General features: G+C 37.4%; 2 protein-coding genes and 1 pseudogene across 2 annotated transcripts; 1 reads left to right on the top strand and 2 right to left on the bottom strand.

The window, feature by feature from the left end:
• Positions 1-1,968: 1,968 nt before the first annotated feature.
• Positions 1,969-9,903, bottom strand: LOC147479101 (ASI1-immunoprecipitated protein 3-like). The gene is given in 10 exon segments (XM_086576332.1): positions 1,969-2,666; positions 4,025-4,114; positions 4,204-4,263; positions 5,240-5,323; positions 6,285-6,342; positions 6,344-6,414; positions 6,780-6,854; positions 7,896-8,678; positions 9,383-9,445; positions 9,541-9,903. Coding segments are annotated over 10 exon segments (1,890 nt in total). The 5' UTR covers positions 9,895-9,903; the 3' UTR covers positions 1,969-2,414.
• Positions 9,904-11,283: 1,380 nt separating this feature from the next.
• Positions 11,284-12,694, top strand: LOC147479100 (geranylgeranyl pyrophosphate synthase 7, chloroplastic-like; annotated as a pseudogene).
• Positions 12,695-19,328: 6,634 nt separating this feature from the next.
• Positions 19,329-21,374, bottom strand: LOC147479099 (cytochrome P450 71B37-like). The gene is made up of 2 exons (XM_086577038.1): positions 20,248-21,374; positions 19,329-20,122 (listed from the first exon to the last, which is right to left on the bottom strand). Exons 1-2 carry the CDS (start codon positions 21,130-21,132, stop codon positions 19,508-19,510), a joined length of 1,500 nt encoding a protein of 499 aa, XP_086433164.1. The 5' UTR covers positions 21,133-21,374; the 3' UTR covers positions 19,329-19,507.
• Between the last annotated feature and the right edge of the window lie 1,809 nt (positions 21,375-23,183).

Here is a 23,183-nt window from a genome sequence, read left to right as displayed (position 1 = left end):
GTGCCGGGCGCGGGTGCACCACTACTTGTGTCTTTGTCCTCCATAGTAAAGTGTTGAATAATTGCATCACCATTAAAAAGTAAAGCGGCAACCGGCAAGACCACCTGATAGTAATGTCCACGTAGACACAACGCTGCACATTAACTAATCCAAAAGCAGCAGCAAAAGGGAGGACCATATCAAAGTTACATCATACCAAGGTTGAATCAACAAATCAGTTTCTACGATTCAGTTCAACTTGTGTGTTACTCCAAATAGCCTTACGAAGCTGACATGTAACTCTGATGACAATAAAACAACCTCATTCCACAATCACAAAGCCTAAAACTTTCTTCTCTCTCGAAACGCAGAAAACAAAACAAAAATAACGCACACCAACACCAACACCAATAACTCCAAAATCAAGACCAAGACCAAGACCAAGACAGATGCCTCGAGTATCATGTAGTTATCAAAATCAAACGACATTTTTCGGCTTATATTGGAATGGGGTATTTGTATGTTAAAGCTTATGGAGTTGAGAAGAAGAACTACACTAAAGTAAGTTTTTAATTTTGTTATGTAAGGTTTTGTACCTTAGCTAGTACATAGTAGAATTTTGCGTCCATTGATATCTTGCATGTTTATTAATCGTTTGTTAGTAGTTGTCCCTGATATATTGACTGCCTGAGTTATACGATACCTGTTGGTAATAAGCATTTTTATGATAGATTGTAAGAATTAGCTTATTAAACCCGAAATACTGATGTACCGAAAGTCTGAAACTAATATTGGCATTGCATGTCCTTGCATATGCTAGTAACTATCAATGTAAAAAACAGCTTACATATTTAAGCAATGCCAAACACATATATTCAGTAATAATGACTAAGATGATATGTTCCTATCAATACAACTTGAAATGTTTAGGATATTTGAGAGTTTTTTTGTTCGCAAGTTTGGATCATAAATCTTTCCTGCCCATTTTTCTGGCCTTTTGGGTAGTTACTTCGATGTACCCAGATATTGTTTAGACAATTTTGTATTCCGTTGATGACCAATGGCACTTTTGAATGTTTTGACTTTTGACCTATAGAGTCAGTTTTGCATTAATAGGTTTTATAGGCGATAGTTTGTTTAAATTCACATCTTATGAGTTTTTAGTTACTTTAGGCAAGTGAAGGCTGTGAAGCTGTAGAAAGAGCTCTTTCTACAAGAATTAACATCTTGCTTTAGGACTGTAACTTTTCAGGGTTAGCAATTTTAATGATACTTTATTTATTCTCAATATGTTTTCTTATTTATGCTTCTAAACAAGAGATCACTTTGGGAATATGATTCTCTATTACCAATACTTAGTCTCAGGCGGTTGCAAATATGCTACATAAACTGTCTGTGTATCTTCTTCCCATCCTCACTCTCTCTCTTCCTTACATCGCATGCCATTGTTTTAAGCAGTTAAATGGTTTCTTTCTTTTATTTAAAATAGTTTTGGTCTTTTTTCCCCACTTGTGATAGCCTCTAATAATGCTTGTTACGTGTTAGTAGCTAGTTTTTTTTAAAGGCCATGCACTTATTTATGAAGCTTAATCTTCTAATCATTGCAGGCGAAGGAGTACTTTGAGAAAGCTGCCGAAAATGAGGAGGCTGGTGGTCATTATAATCTCGGGGTGTTATATCTCAAAGGGATTGGTGTGAAAAAGGATGCGAAGATGGCATGCACATATTTCATAGAAGCAGTAGCCAATGCTGGTCAACCAAAGGCATTTTTCCAATTGGCAAAAATGTTCCATACAGGGATAGGGCTTAAAAAGAATCTTGCAATGGTAAGTTTGTTCATTCAGGTTACTTATTTTGTTTTAGTGCTCTCATTTGTAATAGTTGTTTATCTCTGCTGGTTGTGTTATACTTCCGTGTAAATTAATTTTAATGGTTTTTATAGTTGTACTCTGTACCTTTGTACAAATAATATTTAACAGTATAAACATCTAAAAAAAATAAAAATTGCCAACTACAACATCAAAATCTCTCTTTACAAAGTTTAAAGACTCGTGTAGAGTTCCTCTAAAACCTTCTATTCTAGCACTGTGTTGCATGACTTCCATCTGAGGTAAACTCAATTTCTTCCGCATTTAACAAAGTTTCATCACGCCAATGTCCCATCTTTGACACCACTCTTCACAATGGCGTAAAGTCCGGACCTTACATGCACATTAAGAAACATTTCCTGACATGTAGCAAGATCACTACACAAGGTTACTTTGTAAGCAGTTTATAGACTATAGATTAAGATTTATGCAGAGTACAAAATGAACTACCAGTATGCTACTTTTGATGTTCTAACCACTAAAATATGATCGGTTTTATACAAAGACCTTTTATATGCTTAGTAAATTCAACAAGGCAAAACTCCTACTCGGTTTGTTTTTGGGCTTCTACTTTGGGCTTTTGAATGATTTTTGATTATCCAAACCAGTTACAGAAGGGGCATTTGCCTTGCGGAATACGTCAGGAGAAGGCTTCTCCGACTCGCGGGGGCTCATCAGCTTCTTCTCAACATCTTCAAATTTGGCAGTAGCCCATGGTGCTGTTCCAACATTCCGAGCAACACTTGGTGCATCAATGGTCAGTGTAGAGACTTCATCTCGAAAAGCATACCATGTGTTGCCGCATGCAATACATTCCAGCTGAACATAACCAAGAAAAAATGTACGTGGGGAATTAACAAAAATATGGCTCCAGTTGGTATACCACCAAGTAGAGCAAAAAATATGTGCTGGTAAAACTTAAGTAGAACCGCAAAAAAATTATTGGATTTAACATCCGCAGGACGCCCTTGGGGTGAATTTTTTACCAGGAACTGTCCTGATTCTAGAGGCCATATGTTAAAACTGTTTATTGCAAAGCCTATATTACAACTTTCATAACCCCAAAACACATCACACTGTTTGAATTTAGTGTACTAAAATGGGACAAAGCATTTATTGCAAAGACAATCGACTAAAAGGTGGAACCAGGATGCTAGAACGAGTAGTTAGCAAAGGCAAGATAATGGGGATACTAAGCACCGATTCACTAAACAACAAGTTTACACATAAAAGTACATTTCGGTGTAGTTAAAGGTCAAAGAGGGATTCCGTGATTCTGTAGGAAAAGCTGCTATTAGCTTAGTTAAATCCTTGGGCAGGGCGCCTGTGTATCAGTATAAGTTCTATTCTCAATCAATAATCTAGACAACTAGATGTAACATCGTGCATTGTTGATGAAGACTTGGTTACATTGTCCCTCCCATCACCTTAACAGGACAGTGGCATTGAATTAAGTTTAATTAGACAGAAACAGCAGAAGAGAAGTATAAATATGAATATCTGAAAACTTGGCACATACAAAATTCTGTCACAAAAAACCATCAGGACGTCTTATTGTGGCCTTTAGATGGATTCTATCCAAAATATTGTCTGAAACAAATACAAAGCGAGTTTACGGGTGTGGTAACCCTAGATAATCAAACTTCTTCAGATGTGCTAGGCCTGGCAAGTCTAGGTTACTGGTCCTTGGAGGTCGAAAGGCCTACAACGAGTATCAAACACTTGTAAAGTGTGTGGTTGGTTCAGGATGAAATCTACTTTGATTTGAGATAAACATCCGTAAATAAAACAATTTGGTTATTCTTCGAACATTGGCGCTTTCAGGTTTTCTACTCGATTGGAATCTTACTTTGTTTCACAGCTTCCAGTCCCGAAGCAATAAGGTATAATCTGCTTCAGTGCTTCCTCTTCTTGGGAGGCGGACTAGAACTATGTAACATATAAGAGCACCTCTTTTTGTATCAAATGAAACTAGGATACTTGGATCAACAAGTAGTAAAAGAAGAATAAGGACAAGTGGAAGGCAAGAGAAGCAGAGAACAAGATGAGGCACTGAGGTCATAAGCCTTATGTCTCATTTTCAAAGAACTTAGTAAGTTATTACGTACGTGGTTACACAACTTGAAGGTTTCTCTCTGATGGGGAAAAAAAAGAATATCACAGGGAAAATATTGAACCTGATAGCGGTCTCCACGTGCTCCAGCTTGGATAATGTCTGTCAAACCCACTTTTTTCTCGTGGCATCTTTGGCATCGAGCATCTGTCATCTGTTGACATACCAAGTAACAAGTTGAGTGCATACCGTACTAAACTAGCAATAAGTACTATAAAAATGTATTCAGAAAAGAATTGTTACCTGCATGCGCTCTGATTCCTCAGGCTCGTTCTTTGCCGTCTCCTGTGCAGTTAGACCTTCCTGCTTGAAAAGGAAGTTCAAAAGATGTAAGTTATACAAATACACGAAAAAGATAATGCGCCCAAGGTGAAAAATAACTGAATAGAACTAACCATTCTGCATATAGTATCTAGACTATTGATGACAGTAACATGGAAAACTATAAAAAAATAAGGGGTATAGTGGGACGCGGTTTTTAATATAGAAAGCATCAATATATTCAACTCTCAGTAAGTAAAAAACAATCTTATTCCTGCAATCCTGAACCAAAAAAACGCAATTAGCAAAAAGTTAACTACAATCTTGAAGAGGTGAGTACTTGCCCACTTTAACAAGTATACCAACGCATAAACCCACAAAAATGATGGTGCTTATATTTATGATAAGATGGACAAATCAAAGGGGTTCCATCTAAAAATCAGCATCTTCTGAAATCCCCTTTATGGATGTAATATCTCTGAGTAAATTCAATTATCAAAAAGATGATTGTATGGTGAGGCGATCAACTTTGCAAGAGACATACACATGGCCACGTGGGTCTCATGAGAGGGTGGCATGAAAATATGTGCGTGTGTTGAGGATGATGGTAAGAAATACCATCCTACCTTAGAGACTTGAATTTTTTTTTTTTTTTTTACCAATGGAGTATATTCAGATTAGCAAGTTTATTTTTGTACATGATGGATATGATAAACAAAATGGCAAGAAAGTGAACCTTTTCTCATGACTAAACGCCTAAACCTAAAGCAGTAAAGCCCATGCCTCCCTATTGTTGGTGAGAACTATATATATTCATGTCAAATTCATATACGCAGTACGACGAAGACATATAAAGCTAGTTTGTATCAGGGCAACAAAGTTGAACTGCACAAGATATTCTGTCCATGTGACTAGATCCATGCTATATCTTACATGCGTGAGGACATCCGTAAGTAACATAGCCTACGTGATATGGCAAGATGCTATATCTAAAGAAAATGCACAAAAAGCAAATGACCTTCAATTCATTTGGCGACATCAACAGAATCACTGAAGCTTCCAACTCTCGATTTATCAAACGTCTAGCCAACCGAGCATTGCTCTGCAACAAGTTCTCAAATGATTTATATTCACGGGAGGAAGCATAAGAAACTATGAAAGTATTAAAGGAAACAATGATTTGTATCACGTCCACAAGACCACAAGTTGCAAGATAAATTAGCATATCACATATAATGCTCACTGTAATGTATGAATATCCAAATAAAGGAAAAAGGAACATATACACCAGTAAAAAAGGTTTAAATATATATGAAGTGAAGCCTTCAGTGCTCCTAAAGAAAACTCATGCTAAAGAATATGTTGCCCCAATTTTCGATTATGAAATATGCCAAAATGGATGTAATAAATGGTATTCCAAATCTAGACGGTTGGAAGCAAACATTAGGCATCCAAACCTGAGATGCATGAGGCAATGAACATATGCAGGCACACACACAGAGAGTCCATTTTTATTGGTTGTTTAAAAAGGTATGCCAATAAATCATCATCATTTTCTATAGTCCAAAGAAATACCATAAAATGCCACTTTCCATTCTTGTCCAACCAAACAAAAAAACAACAACGGGGTTTTTGGGTTGGGGGTTGGGGGGTGGGGGTGGGGTGTTAAGTCAATCTACAACTAGTAATCGGGTGCAGTTCTAAAAAACTCAAAAACAAATTGTTTGCACTAAGGAAAAATCACATGCAATAAATAGTAATCAAACTGAAGAATAAACTCAGTACCCAAAAACAAAACATCCTTCTATTATCTACTTTTAATCCCAGAGAACCAACTGAGACACCAAAGAATATAAAGTCCCCAAAAATGAGAAAAGAGTTTTTTTTTTCTAATAAGAATTAGAGATGGGGAACTTTTCAATTGAGAAAGCTTTGGAACAGGCTACAGAGATTGAACACAAGAAAACGATGGTATATATGTGAAACAAAGTAAAAGTGGCATTATTTCTATGTTTTGAAAACTTAAATACCGAGATTAATATTGGCAGTCATAGTCTACTAACCCTGAGGTTAAACACTAACTGTCGCATCTTTGGCGAAAACTTTGTGCTATCAATAGTAATCATATCCTGCCATCTCAAGAGCGACTACTGCTGGAACCGCATCCTCTGGCCAATGTATCGTTGCACCATCCTAGTAATGATATTGAAAACAGAATATGGTATCAGCAATAACAATAGAAATAAACCAGGTGAACTAAACACTATCACTGCAAAGAAATTATATCTTAAAGTTTCTTTAGTAAGCTGCCGCCAGCAGGTTTTATCAAAATGCAATAGGTTGCTCTAATAAATTAAAACAATTACGTGAACATCCACATAGGCTAGAATAAGTTGAAATACCAGACACATACACACAACCCCAACTACCTCACACCCTGTGGTAGATAGGTGTGACCAAAACGTTATGTACACTACATGTTGATTAACTAATGTTTTTGGATATTTATTAAACCTGCCACGGCTAGAGCCTAGATTTTAAGTTTTGGACGTTCTTACTTTTTCTCTTCCCCCCAAATCCATCATGGGCTTCAGTGCTGGGTAGCCCTCTCCTGGGTACACCCCAGGTATATCCTAAATCAACATTTGAGTAAAATAACATATTTTCTTACCTGTACCCAGACTATAAGTGCCCTTGCATCTTAATATGTATGATTATCTCATGTTTGTTATCATTTAACTTGTAATGATAACTTGATGATATAAAGCATTCTATTTTGTTATAATGATAACTTGTTACTCGTGAGCCAATTCTAATCAGTCATGCAGTCTATTAGTAGTAATCAAACACAGTAACCACTAACGAAACAAGAAACAAAAAAGCAGCAAGAGTTGGTTTGAAGTATGAAAACGGATAGGATTATATAAAACACAAATTACAGCGTCAGTGACAAGTGCTAAGTCACAAATTCAGGTTCAAAAGGAAACACATTTTTTGCATGGATCATAGAAAGAAACAAAATACATGTATCACTACTTTAGATACAAAAAATCCACTGACTTACACAGCTGCGAGAACCAACCAGCTGGTACCCTAGCTGGACAAAATATGGCGGTGAATAAGCATCAAGTCCATACAACGCCAAATGACACTCTACACCTGCTGATCAAATCAGATGGCGTCACACATCCTTCCCTCAAAACACGTGGCACCAGGGTAGAATGGCAGGCAAGGGCACGAGGCACCACCTGTACTGAGGGACCAGGGTTATTAAATGTCAGTTTGGAATCTTACCAGCTGTACCAAACTTCTCAATCAGGTGCTACACACATGACACCACCTGCAAACTACACCTTGTTTTTTTCTTCTTCTTTGGTCTCAATACTCATCCTTGGCATTCTACGTTCTACCACTCCATGACTCCAGATCACTTATTTGTGGTCAAAGATCTATTTAATTATTATTACTAAACATGGAACAAAAACAAACGAAAATATCTACTCATGTACAAAGACAAGAAACAGAAATATCTAATAAACTTAGGGAAGCTTTTATTGTATGTCAAGCATTGCAATCCATATAAAGATGGTGAATGGTCTTTAGAATAATGAGAACATAGCACAGCATTTGACACAAAAAATGTAAATAAAAAAATAAGATTCATAAATACTCACAAGCACGTAAGTTTTGGGAACAGGAACTTTTGGACTCCTGACTTGGGATGCGTCCATGACATCTGAGTGGTTTTTGACACTTTCATGACCTGTGCTGGTGGATCCACTTTTTTGTTTATCACCATTGTTCACGTTCTCTTTAGATTCACAAACAACGTGAATGGCTTGCAAAAGCCTTTCCAACCACTTGTTACGAGTAAGATCCCCAGTTAGTGCTTTGAAATTTGCCAAAATTGGATAGAACTCTGTAGCCTCACCAATAACGCTCCCAGGGGTATCTGCTGTTATATGTAGGTCAGACCCAATAGTTGCATCATCATCCCTTGACACGTCAATAGGTGGTATGTCTTTCTTCTTGAAAGCGCGTTTATCCTTCACCTGGTCTTCCTGTTCAGTAACACCACTTTCGGTCTCAAGATCTGGAAGTTCTCCCAAATTTTGTCGAGTTTTTTGTACGAGAAGATCAATTTCATGTTGTTTACTGTCCTCGTAATCTTTGTCTGTCAGCTTCCAAAGTTTTTTCTCTACGGTGTCGTAGACTTTTTGCACTATAAAACCTGGATGCACTGATCGATCAGGAATTTGCTTGTGCAGGGGAACAAAATGTGCTTGGCACTTGTGCATAACAGATTCAGCTGGAACCTCGTCACGATGAAAACTATAAAAGAGCTCCCTGGTATCATTTGACTGCCAGCTTCCGCCTCCTTTTTTTTCCGCCTCCTCAGGACGATAGAACCACTGCCCGAGAACCATCAAACTTCCATCTCTTCCCTGAGTAATTTCCTGTGGAGACAAACCAAATTCTGTTTTGATACGACTGAAAGAAAAGCTCTACAACAAGACCCAAACTGAAAATTTTCATACTCGTACTGAAACTAAATAGAGCATCATCATAGAGCACAAGTTTTTGCATAGAGTAGCTCTTAAGGTAGACCCTGACCACAACAACTTTCAGAAACCTCAAAAAAATTATCATTTTCGTTATTGGTCCATGCCTAGTAGTTCTTTTGAGTTCCTCTTATTCTCCGTTTATAGTAACATTGCTTGCCCAAATCAGATGAAGATCTTTTGCATTGGTTGGTTACTTAAAATTCTTTGTAAAATCGAAACAAGGCCCTAGGCAGTTTCCCTATATATATATATATCCCGGCTCCTAAAAGGACCTTAAATAAAGACAACATCTAAAACAAGCCACAGCTTCACCTACAAAATGATTTAAAACCTAATCTTTTGTGTATATGATCTACTAACTATAAAGAACATCTCTACAAAAATTCAACTTGTTTGACAATTTTTAACATTTGCAAAAGACGATTACAAAAACTAGACATTTCTGGACCGTTAGATATTTTTTCAAAAGTGGACAACAATTTTTAAACTTACAATGAATTAGGCAATGCAGATATTTATGAAACATAAATGACAAGTTTAATACTTTGCCACAAACAAATGACAATTGCACCACCTCATAATAAAAAATCATTCACCTTAATAATAGCAACATAGGGCTTATTCCCCTTTTCTTCAGGTGTCAAAAGTACAGAATCCTCCTACAATCAATTATTAATTCAGTTTAATAAACCCACTTATAATAATAATAATAATAATAATAATAACAACAAACAAAGCTTAAAGGCAAGCTTACAAGTTCAAAATGATTTCCATCATACTCAAAAGCATTGAAATGATCTCTCTTACTTCTCCCTTTCCCACTCACTTTAATCACTTCCCCAATCGGCTTCGCATCCTCCACTTGATGCTCCTCCTCCTCCTCCTCCTCCTCTTCTTCCTCTTCCTCTTCCTCTTCATCATCCTCCTCCTCCTCCTCTTCTTCTTCCTCTATTTCTTCTTCTTCTTCTTCTTCACTGTCTGTAACTAATTTTCTCCGTTTCTTTCTCTTATCATTTCCTCGTGATTCGTGTTTTTGTTGGGATTTGATTTCACCTTCTTCGTCGCCATCACTGTCTGAAATCCTCGCTACTCTTCTGTGTTTCCCCATCCTCAAAACACTAAAAATGTTTTTTTGCTTTTTGAATTTATATAGTTCACTATTTTTCAAGCATGGGCCTTTTGCGTAGGAACTGTGGGCCTATTAACAAAGCCCATATAGTTTCATACTCATAGACAAGATCAGCGTTTTAAAAGAACAAGAAATAAGTCAAAAGGCCCAATTTTGAATTTTAATCATAGTCTAGGACAGCTGGGTTTTGAAACCATTGATAAATACATTTTTTGGCTTATAACTACTAGAAAAACCAGATTTTACGTTTTAATTATTAATAAGAACAGACCTGACTTTTTTATTTTTTACTCTTTCCAATTTTACCCTTCTATGTTTGGTATGCATTGACGTATGTGCATACTTCGCATACCAAGAAGTGGTATGCACTGACACTTGTCAATTTTCTTTGTGATGTTTGGTATCTTGCTTGGCGATCGCCATCACAAGATACCTGCGATAGTATCTTCTTGATGACCGACACTTGCATCTTATTTATTTTCATGATGTTTGGTATGCATTGATGTCATTGCATACCTCGCATATCTAAGAGGTAGTATCACCGATACTTGTGCATAATATTTTCTTTGTGATGTTTGGTATCACCGACGCCTACGCATACCTAAGGTAAGAGTCTGTTATTTAAGGTAGTATGCGACCGACACATGCATCTGGGGGTACTATTGTCTTTTTCGCACAAAAAGTCAATTATTGTTCTTGAGAGTGTTTTTGAAATGCGGGTGGGTTTTTTAGTTCATTATTTCGGAATTTCGTCATTTTTAGTTTTGTCCCCTTAAAAGAAAGCGTGCGCTAGGGTTTTTTTTTTTCCTAATATATATAGTAATATACACCTATACTATAAGAAATGAAGAAAATCATTTATCATAACTCAAAAAATAAACACAAACAAAAATACTTATTACAAAAATGCATAATAGTTGAAAAATATCGACTTCATATAAAAACATACTCTTTGTTATAATGGTATATAATTTACATTAGACTTTAGTCTTTTAAACTCGTTCAAATTTTAAGCTTACATGGGCCTTTTAATTTTCGACATTTAATCATTCAAAAGAAAAAAAAAAAACTGGACCGCATAGAGGCCGCCTAGATCTGCCTAGTCGGTCCACCGATTTTTGAAATGACTTGAGCGGCGAGTCCCATTTTTAGAAGAGTGGTCAAGATACCAAATATATTTATTTCCAAGCTGTTGATATGTAACATGGACATTGACATAAATTATCATTTTATTTTATAGAACCAAGACGACGTTGTGTTTGGATTTTGGTATTTCATTTAATTGGACTATATCAAGATAATGTAAAATGAAATATTAGCTAGTTTGGTCATGGCCGCCTCATGGGGATCAAGTCGTGGTAAAACAACAAAAAAACGAAAATGTGACTGTGTATTGATTCCAAGGTCTGTGCTATTATAGATCTTGTTTAGAACTTAGACATATCAAGGTCATGAATATGTTGATCTTGTCATCGAACTGCTTATATCTGTCTACTTCTTGAGTTGTATATATAGTTTTCTTCAAAACTTGTTCACCTATACATACGACTGCAACTATCATTCCAAACTTGTAGGAAAAGAATAATGTTTGCCACGAGAAAGGCATCTTGAATATATGTATCGTCTTCAACAATCATATATTTAACGTACGAAAGCTGGTACTTATAAGAAGCCATTAGTCCTCTATCAAGTTTTGAACTATCCTATAAACTAATTTCCATGGCTTCTTTTGCACCTTTGTGTCCTCAGGAAAATTCTCTACTTCTCGAAAGATTTCCTAGTTTTGGTCTCAAAAGCACTAGAAGAGTTTCCCATGTTGGACTTGATTTTTTGTTCCAGGGACACCATATGGTTCCTTCTGCTTTGATGCGATCTGTTAAACCCAAGCGATTTGTCAGTACAGAGACGCAAACTCAAACTGGATCTCTTCAATTTGATACTTACATGGCTAGAATGGCGAAACAGGTGCATGAGGCCCTTGATGAGGCAGTACCATTGCGACATCCCCTGAAAATTCATGAAGCAATGAGATATTCGCTCCTTGCTGGTGGAAAGCGAGTCCGACCAATTTTATGCATTGCCTCATGTGAATTAGTGGGAGGTGATGAAGCAGCTGCACGTCCAATTGCCTGTGCAATCGAAATGATACATACCATGTCACTCATTCATGATGACCTCCCTTGTATGGACGACGATGATTTTTCGCCGTGGAAAGCTTACTTGTCACAAGGCTTTTGGTGAAGAAACAGCAATACTTGCGGGTTATGCACTTATATCTCTTGCATTTGAGCATGTAGCAACTGAAACCACGAGTGTGTCTTCTGACCGTGTGGCTCGGGCCATAGCAATACTGGCTTCAGCAGTTGGATCAGATGGGCTGGTAGGAGGTCAAACAGTTGATATTGCTAGTGAAGGAAAAATAATTGATCTGAGTGAATTAGAGTATATACACTTGCACAAGACAGCACCGCTTTTAGAAGCTTCCGTCGTTTGTGGAGTGATCATGGGTGGGGGACACACTGTCGACGTGGAGAGATTGCGAAAATATGCAAGGTATATAGGTCTTCTGTTTCAAGTGGTGGATGATATTTTGGATGTAACAAAGTCTTCAGAGGAATTGGGGAAAACGGCAAGAAAGGATTTGGAAAGTGATAAAGCCACATATCCTAAGCTGATGGGGATAGAGAAAGCCAAGGAGTTTGCAAATGCATTGGTAGCAAAAGCTCATGAGGAACTTGTTAGAAAAATGATTTGCTCAAATCCATTTAAATATGAATGAGTAGTTTGTCTCACAAGTTACCCCACTTAAGATGAAATGGGTTTTATCTTTGAAGCGATGCGTAAAAAGTGAGAAAAAACCTTTTGAGAAATGGTGCCTTAGTTCGAAAGCTTGATCATCATAAATGTTGAAAAGGTCGCGACTTCGAAATCTTGCTTTTGGTTAGCTTGATGCATCATCTTTGAAAAGGTGTGACCTTCGAAATAGATTTCAGGTTGAAGCGATTGCTTTATCTTAGAAATGGTGTGTCTTTTGAAGCATGTGACTTTTGAAAGAGTTTTTACTACTTTCCCGAAAGTTTGTGTTCTTTTCGAAGAGGCACGGCTCGCCTATAAATAGTGGATGAATTTGGGAGAAAAAGATTCCGGATCACCTGGAGTTAACGATCTTTCTCTTCTCCTACTATTCTTAGTCGAATCTTATGTTGTGTTATTACCAAACTATACAAACCTATAGAATTGAAGTCTTGCTTTAATATGAAGGAAATCCTATTCTATCTTGGGAGATAGTTTTCCATCGACCTTGAAACGCGGTGAGGGAAAATCTCTTGGGAGATAGAAGTGTATCTATGAAAGCCAGGCAACAGTTTAATTAAAGTCTGAGACAACTACAAGACAAAGGTTTGTATAGTTTGGTAATTGGTAAAGAGTAAGTGGAGATTAAGTTGTATATTCGTAACAAAACTACGATTACATAAGCGTCTTTTTGTTGGGAATATCCACTTAATTTATAGGTGCCGCGCAAACTATCTGGCAAAGAACAAAATGACTTCGGGAAAAAAATTAAAGAACTCTTTCAAAAGTCACATGCTTTCAAAAGACACACCATTTTCAAGATAGCAATCGCTTCCAAAACTGCCTATTTCGAAGGTCACACCTTTCTAAGATGACGGATAAACAGAGGAAAAGAAGGACATTTCGAAGTCGCGACCTTTTTCGGCAAATTCATGTTTCTCTGATAATCCTTGAACTAACGAAAACTCATTTCTCGAAAAGCGTTTTTTCACTTTACGCATCATTCGCTTCGAAAGATAAAACCCATTTCATCTTGGCATTAAAATCTTGTGGATGACAAATTGTTGCTGACATACCATTCATATTTAAAATGATTATTCGATAAAATCATTTTTCTAATGTAACTTTCATACTACAATAAATCAAAAAAAGCTGCAAACCCTGTATCGGTTAGCTAATTACATTGCACAAAGACAGAATTAGTACTGAAGGTTAGGAGAAAGATGTTATTATTGCTATCCATAGAACAGAACAGATGAACAAAAAAAAGTTACTCAACATATCAGCAGTCCAAAATCTTGGATAAAGAGATGTTGTATTAAATTACTCTGTAGATCATCTAAATAGACTTGGGACTTGCATTTTGGTTCCACAGTATACTAAGCTTTTGCGAGAAATAGGTTCCCAGGTTATGTGTATGCCTGTTTATAAGTGCGGTCGTTCTACACTATACTCTTCTTTATAATCGTAGATCTCATTTAGCCAGTTGTGCTGATATTGAAATTTACTTTTGGCTAAACTACAGATTATTTACATCTTGTTGCTTTGAATTGTTCTGATTAATTTGAGTAAATTATACAACAAGCTGCTATCCATTAAGGCATTTGATTCATGACTGGTGGCGCTACTGACTGTTGAAAACCCTCGTGCACTGTCAGCGTACCACACCTCCATACCCTTGTTCAGTCAGTTGCTGGAGTTTGCTTTCAATCTGATCAACTCTGTCTTCTTTTCTAAATGCCTCCCGTACAATACCATGGAGCTTAGGTGTAGAGCCAATGTTGTATCTCGTCAAATTCACCATTACACGAAGTAAATCCCAAACGAGATCAATTTGGCCTACATGATTCTGTAAGGACTAATTCATAGCTGTTTGCGAATAAGAACGGTTTCTGATGACCTCTGTGTCACTGTCATTCTCTCCAAAATCTCCCCTGCCTCCTCAATCACACCCTTGTTAATCAGTCTACTGCATACTGAATTCACCAATGCGAAACTTGGTTCCAAAGCAGTCTTCAAAACCAAATGAAGAAGCCATTTGAAAACATTACGGATCCTTTCTTGTTTGAAATAAGCATCGAAAAGGATCGTATAAGTAGTAACATCTGCCTGAACAGACTTACTAAGCATCTCATCGACTAATTTGTCAGCTTCAGCTACCATCCCAAAATCAAAAAAGTTTTTCAATTATGTTTTTTTTTAAAAATATTTAGAGGGTTAATTCAACAATTATTCTGTAGTACAATTCAAAAAATAACAAAACATTCATATCTCCATTATGGGCTCAACCAACAATGACAAAACTCGGTCTTTCGTCTCTCTGTCAGGAACACCATGTCCATCTCCATACTGATACATGCATTGAGCCATTCGAGCAAGGTTCACTACAGCTTCTATATAAGTTATTCATACTTTATTATGTATGGATCAACAACCATCAAGGACTCATAAAAACACTTGAAAGAAGCAGCATTCCATTTACCAAAACAAAGATAAAGTCAGATAAAGATAACTACATGTTAAACAAAAGCAATTAACAACTGCCACAAGATTCTATATAAAACACACTCCTGCCAAGAGTTATGGAAGACCATATCTATTTATTTTCATTCAAAATTACAATAAAGATCAAAGGGATTGAAAGGCGGGAGAGTGATGTCCATTTCGCCTTTGTGAGTCATTCTCCGATTACGTAGATAAAAACCAACATTAGCAAATAAAGGAAGTTAACAAGAAAAACAAAACAAAACAAATTATAAGTAGACTATCAAAGCATTCCTCCTACAACTATGTCCCGCTTTTGAGCAGGCTATATTTAGAGTAGAAGTCATGTCGCCTTGTGCAAATGTAAGATGAGGTAACACCGTTCTTCAAGAGTTGAAAGTGAAAATTGACAAGCACAAAGAAAAGCTTTCCCCTACAGTGGGAACAAGCATCTTACATGCCTATGAGCATTACTACATATTGAGCGAGTAATAAAATCCACGGAAAAACGGACCGAGAAAGAATAGGAGGGCTTTCGGGATACATAATTTCTTGGTAAAGGCTCTTGAAAACAAGAGATAGAAGCGAGAATAGGATATTGAAGAACATAGGGAAGAAGAGCTACACTACACCATATGCTACTCTTTAAGGAGAGTGGATTCTTGTCAATCAAAAAGTATTTTGATTTCCTAAGTTGGGTACCCCTTTGCAAGGAGCACAATGCGTGGCTATGCTTGCAATCTACTCATGATTATCAGCTCACGTGTTCTTTGTTTGCAAATATATAACCCTCCGGGTTTTAGGATTCGCATATAGTCAGACGATCGAAAGAGGAAGTGCACAACCCAGTCGGATATGCTAACCAGATTTACTAAAAGCGGTGCCATAGAAGCACGCCACAATGCTACAACGCATGTTCTATAAGAAACTAATGTGAAATATCCATAAACAAGAATTCTAATTTAGTATGCAAAATAAGTGCATACCCCCAAATATGAATTCCCATGAAAAGGGTGATTGCTTATTTATTGTAGCAGTCAATGTTCATGTGCCATCAAAATCTACAAGGTTCAAAGATACATTAAGATCATTAGGGCATAACTAATGGATCCCTTAACCGGTCTCTACTTTCATAGTTTCACATATGAGGGAGCAATTCAAAAAACACCTCTCCAATGCACCACCTATATGGGCCTCTACTATTGCCAATATGCCACCCTTGAAAGCATTTCATGCAAACAATAGCAGCTTAGTTGGTCAAGGTCATTGGACTCACAATCCTGAGTATGACCTACGGGTCTCGAGCCATGCACATCACCTGTAGACCAATTACACATGAATCGAAAGGTTTTGCAGAATCCAATCAATATTTTGAATTCCTGCGCTGTGGAACTCCTCCTTCAAAAGCCCTTTATACCATTTATCTGTTTTATAAAGAACTCCAAAGGCTGATGTGGCCCTTTATACCAATTGGCAAGGGCCTTAAGCTGTTTCTTCTACCACTCCTTTATATGCATCACCTCGTGCCCCACACTAGGGGTTGAGGAACGCTTTTGATTATTAATGACCAACTCAACGTCATGGAGGGGAAAGTTATCTTCCGGTGACATGTAAACCGAAGTAATAAGATAGAGAGGTGTGTATCCAACATCTTCTCTTCGTCTCCCTCTCCCTCCCCCTCTCCCCTCTCCACTCCTCCCTCTCCACTCTTCACTCTCCACGCCCTTCCAATTCTCCGCTCATGCCCCCACCGCTATGCAGTATGCTAGTTTAACTCACCAGGCTCAAAGATATATTAGGTGTTGAACGCTACTTTTCACTATTAATGACCAACTCAATGTCATGGAAGGAAAATGTATCTTCCAATTGTGGTCTATCACACCTAAACCAAACTCATTTTCATTGAAAAATAGGTAATGTCTATTATAGATTAACCTAATCCGCCTTCCTTGCGCGGTGACTTATTAAATGAGACTTATACCACAACAATAGTACACCATAAAAACCCACAATAATCATCTCTACAGTATTTTCCTCTCTACAAATTGTCCCCCACAAGAACCAAACTAACTAATAAACCATATCACAAATAAATCATACTTAAAAACATAAGATTGCAACAAACCTTGTGAGATATCATTTTTCTCAGCAGCTGCTTCTCATTTCACCAGCTGCAGGTTCCATTTCTTGCAACACTTTGGACTGAGGAATGTGAGCAATATTAGGTGCATAAAACACCACTGCTTTCATCGTTCTATAATTCGCCTCCAAATAATGAGTGGGTAGTTCTATCTTTTTGATTTTACGCTTCCTCGAATTCTAATTCATCAAAATAATTAACACAAACAATTAATAAACAAATAAAGATTGTTTTTTTTTTAATTTTTTTACCATTCAACTTATTATTTATTATTACCATTCTATTTTGCCAGCCATTTCCATCACTACTGAAATAACGAGGAATCATCGTCGTCGTCATCATCTTTCGTGAACTTTCCATTAGACAAACTTGATTCTTCGCAGCTGCTGCAGCTCTCATCGCCATTTGATCAAATGAGACAGTGACTGAAAATTTTTTTTTTTTGTTGTTGTTTCGATATATATATTGGTTTACATGAATTTTGATATTTCGGTGAATGTCGATTTTTGATGGATGAGATGAGATGAGATGAAATGCTGCTAATAAGCAACGCCCTCTTTTTAGACAAGTGAAAGCCCATGCAAGTCGGCAGTCTAGATGCAATGTAGTTTGGGATTTTAGATCATTCACTTTATACTAGGGCAGCGATCGGTTCGGGTCGGATATGGCTATATCCGAATCCGAATAGTTTCATAATATCTGAATCCGACTAACCCGATCAGATAACACTAAAAATTCAAAAAAAACCCAAAAAATATATCTAAACCCGAATTCGAATCCGACAGACCCGAACTTGAACCCAACCCAAATAAATAAACAGATACAAAAATCGACCCGAACCCAAACTATTTGGGTTCGGGTTGGATTCGGGTCAAATCCAACCCGATTCTCTGCCCTACTTCATACATCTTTGACACTTCATACATCTTTGACAGCTTCTCCTTCGATTCTGCCTCGGAAAGAACATCAATAACGAGCACGCACGGAAAGAAGGCGGTTAGTCATGCCGTCTGCCATTTTTTGAGATTGAAACTCTCGAGCTTTTAGTGAGTGAATTTTAATAAGATTTAACCAAAAAAAAATCCAAACTAATGTTTATTGGGCTTGAACCCGCGACCACGAGGGAAACAATGCCAAAATAGCCAAGCGGGAGCCGTTCCCGTCAATGTCCCGATTCAAAAATTAAATCGGAACGCACATCTTTACCGTTAGATCTTGTTCAAAATGATCTGGACCGTCTTTTGTGTTTTATTTTGTCTTGTAGTGGAAAAAAAAACCTATTAGATAGAATGCCGAAAAGGTAACAGCGGAATTGTGTGGGGTAGGCTGTCATGTTTGCCACTTAGAAATGATGTTGATGCAATCGAAAGGTCCAACCGTCACAGTAATACTACCAACAGTACCAAGTACAGAATAGCTCAGCACAGAACAAATAGCAAATAGCATATAGAAATGGATTTGTTACACACCACCAGCCACAGAGCCAACTTTCTCACCAAAAGATTTCATAATTGTTGCAAAGTTTTTGATGGGCAATAGTTGATAGTTGTCGTATAGATAATTTGTTTTTTTTCTAGTGAGTAAAAAACATATGACTTGTCATTTTTTCAAAACAACGACTACCGGATTAGACAACAATCTGGACTAGACACTTATTGTTCAAATCTTAAGTTCTTTCGCTCCTAGCAGACTTGCAAGTTCTTTGAGCATGTCCTGTCCACATAGCACGAACAGCGGGTCTAGATCCTCTGCCCATTGCTTGAAAGAGCCTCTGATCTCCCAATTTACTTGCATTTTGTTACGATGCATTATGACAGTTTGGGTTACTTGTTGATTAGCTTTCGTCACATTAAGTTTACACTCAAAGTGAATTGAATTCAGATGAGAAAGAGCATAGTCGAATATTCGACACTGGAGGTTCTTTTTAGGAAAACTGCAAACAACCTTATAGATACTAGAGAAATAGAAGGAATTATCTACTAGCAATGGCAGGAAATTAAAAGGCACAACAAACCTGTTGCTCAATGCACTTACATTATTGTACGTACCTCTCACAAGGCACACTATATGTCTATATATCTTACATCCCATTCTAGCATTACATTTGGAAATATAAAGAGACAAGACTTTAGCAGAAAAAACAGCAGCAAACGCTCTCTACCCAAAGTTCTCTTTTCATTGCCAATTGTAGTCTATAGGTACAAGGTGAAGTGGAACCTTTTTATGGATAGTAATACCAGCTTTCTCATCAATATTTACATCTTCACTTTTCATTCCACTAGGCAATTCCCAATTAAAGCAATAGAGAAGATTTGCTAATGCCACTTCCACTGTTGCAAGTCCCATGTTCATTCCAGGACAAACCCTTCTACCTGACCCAAAGGGTAAGTACTCAAAATCTTGTCCTTTAAAATCGACGGAGCTATTCTGGAACCTTTCTGGGATGAACTCATCAGGTTTTTCCCAGTATTCACTGCTTCTTGCAATTCCCCACACATTCACTAGGACTCTTGTTTTCGGGTATACATCATATCCATTGATCTTACAATGACTCATACATTCTCTTGGCGCCAATAGAGGTCCTGGAGGATGCAACCTTAGAGTCTCTTTAACTACCATCTTGAAATATGGAAGTTGATTAATATAGCTCTCTTCGACCCTACCTTTTTTCCCTACACAATTTCTGATTTCCTCTTGCACCTTCTTCATTACTTTAGGATTTCTGGCGAGCTCTGTCATTGTCCACACCATTGTTACAGAACTTGTCTCTACTCCACCAAGAAATAGATTCTGATATTTACAAAAGATGCAAACGAATAAATCAAATTAGTTTCGTTGTAATATGTAGGAATTATATCTAATAGGAGCTACCTAAGTGAATTTGCGCAAAATGTATGTAAAGTTGGCTAACGTACCATTAGGATCCCTTTGACCTGACTAATAGTAAGACGAGTTGCGCCAGATTGATCATGAGCTTGTAACCCAAGCAAGACATCTACAATATCTTCCATCTCTACCTTTTTCCTCTCAGGATCGAGGTGCTCATCAATGACTTTTTGGTAGAAGGAGTCGAATGAAAGAAATAGCTTTTCAAGTCTTGAATTGAAACCACTGAGCACATCAATGATCCACCCATAATATGGGAAGAAATCTGCTGCACTAAAACTACCAAGCATTTTCGTCGCTTCATAGACAACATCATGAAATTTACCAACATCAAAGTCTCTTCCTTGATAGCTCTTTCCAAAAGCAACTCTACACACTATACGGTCTGTAAGCGAAAACAACTTCTCAGTAAGATTTATGGGACCTGAAGTTTCAGATATAGACTTCACCAGAATTGCAACTTCTTCTTCTCTCACAAACCCGTAAGATTGCACTCTCTTCAAGCTAAATAGCTCAACAGCACAAATTCTTCTCAGCTCCCTCCAGAACTCACCATAGGTACCAAAAAGGATATCTTGGCAATCGTAAGAAAGACGCTTTGGGCCAACTAGGGAAGGTCTATGGCAGAAGTTGAGGTCATGTGTTTTCAATATCTCACTTGCAACTTCTGCTGAAGAGATTATCAATGTTGGCTTACGGCCAAATTGCAATAGCATGATTGGACCATACTTCTCGGATAACTTCCATAATGAACGATGAGGCAAGTCTCCAAGTTGGTGCAAGTTACCGATTATGGGAAGCTTAGGAGGACCAGGTGGAAGACCTTTTCTATTCTTTCTCATGGAAAGCAATAGTGGAAGGAGAAGTAGAGGAAGGAGAAAGTAATAAGGATAAGAAGAGCTGAATGTATCCATTATTAGAGTACTGTCTCTTGTTCTCAATGGTGCAAGAAAGGGTGAATCCTCTAACTAAATAGGCTGCACATGTGCATGGGTTTACTATCAATAATAAACAAGCACCCCTGAGCTATTGATTGTTGACCCTTATTCAATGTATGCAGTAAATCAAAGATCATGAGTTATGCATTTTATTTCTTCAGCTACAGCCTACAACTAACGAACAAATAAACATCAAAAGTATACTTAATTTCTTTGCATTCTTAATTGGCAATGTATCATGCGTGCTAACTTAATATAGCGTTAGGCTATCTGTCAAAATCAAACATTTAAAACAAAACTTGTCCGCGATAAAAACGTTTCCATTAGGCTGATAATGCCTTAGGCCCTCCTTCAATAAACACGGGTCAAATCAAACACATGTTAAAGCGCTTCCAGTCTTCCCCACTCCACACATGTAACATGTGTGTGACTTCTACAGCAGATGCTAACAACACTACTGAAAGTCTGGAAAGCACAATGCTACGCTCAAATAATCCATTACAAAAGCAATTTGGAATCGATAATCCATAAATATCTTTCACTATTCTAAAATGATATTACGAACAGAAGTAAAATGATCTCAACATATGTTATTTGTCCATGTGAGTCTGGCTAGAACCATGAGCCCATAATTGTACATCCGTTACACCATGACCGCATTTGTCACTGAGTTAAAAGATAATTATTAGAATTCAATAAACAGAACCTAAGATTTCTACAGTGAATAAGCAAACGGAGAGAAGGACAATAGGTTAAAAGTTTATCTGGTTCGAGGGGTAATTGCATTAGAGACCGTATCAGGCAACATTTCAGAGATCATAAAACTCTACTTATGGTCATTAGGATTTTCTTCAAATGGTCGTACAAAATAAATGGGATACCATTTCATTCAATGACAAAGATACATTAAAGGAAACAACTTACATAGATTGCTTCTCAACACATCGAACCAAGTGGCCGATCTCTTCAGGAAGACCGACCTGCCAGTTTGACCGTCAGGTGACCTCCAAAAGGTCCATGCTTGTTCACACGAAAACGGCTAGTAACAAACGCCACAGTTGTCATCATTAAGACCCGAGCTCCAGGTGCGCACTCCATTACTCACCACGCCCCTCCATCATGACTCATTAAAGAGCCCTAAGTCCTGAACTTGACATAACGTGGGAGAAGAGGAAGTGCGGGCATCTTGCCTGTATAAAGAGAAAAGAAACTTACCTGATTCAAATCTCCCCCCACCAGAAAAAAAAACTTGATATGTAGGCAGTTCGTCCATACGAACTCTCGGTCAATTCAACCCCTCAAACACCTTTCTCTCCAAAGATTGCCTACACCAGTAATGTTAACGAAATATAACCTTTACATTTACTGTTAATTCAGTCACTGATAAATTGATATAAGTTACCGCATAAATTAGTTAATTATTTTGAACTTTTATCGCAGTGGACAGATTTATGCAAAAGTTATTTGGTGGAGGCAAAGTGGTATTACAACAAGTATACACCAACATTTGACGAATATCTAAGCAATGCATGTATTTCAATATCAGGGCCCCTTCTGCTATTTCATATTTATTTCTTTATAGAACAAGATATCACCAAAGAGGCTTTAGAGTGCTTAGGAAGCTGCCCAGAGTATTACAAATATAATTAGAATATATAACCTACAAATTCCTTCTCTTTATTATACATAGGCCGAGCTTGAAAGAGGTGATGTACCAAAATCAATCCAATGCTACATGCATGAAACTGGAGTCTCAGAAGAAGTTGCTCGCAATTATATTAAACATATGATCGACAACTTATGATTCTACGGATTTCTCTTTGCGCTGGTGTTGCATCCCCTGATTCTACGGATCTAGTCCAGTTGTCAGTTATTGCTACAGGCTTGATACCTAGATGATGGGACTGATTGGAGATACAGAACTGGTGGCGAAAGTTTTGGGTATGATTCAAAAAGAAAGACCTTCTTACGGGTTGGTTCTTAATGTGGCTAAAACTGAGATATTTTGGCCATCACTGGATCCACGT

This window comes from Coptis chinensis, chromosome 8 (genome assembly GCF_015680905.1).
Source record: "Coptis chinensis isolate HL-2020 chromosome 8, ASM1568090v1, whole genome shotgun sequence".
Lineage (NCBI taxonomy): Eukaryota > Viridiplantae > Streptophyta > Magnoliopsida > Ranunculales > Ranunculaceae > Coptis > Coptis chinensis.
Note: the sequence above shows the minus strand (reverse complement) of the source record. Positions and strands in the feature narration are given on the sequence as shown.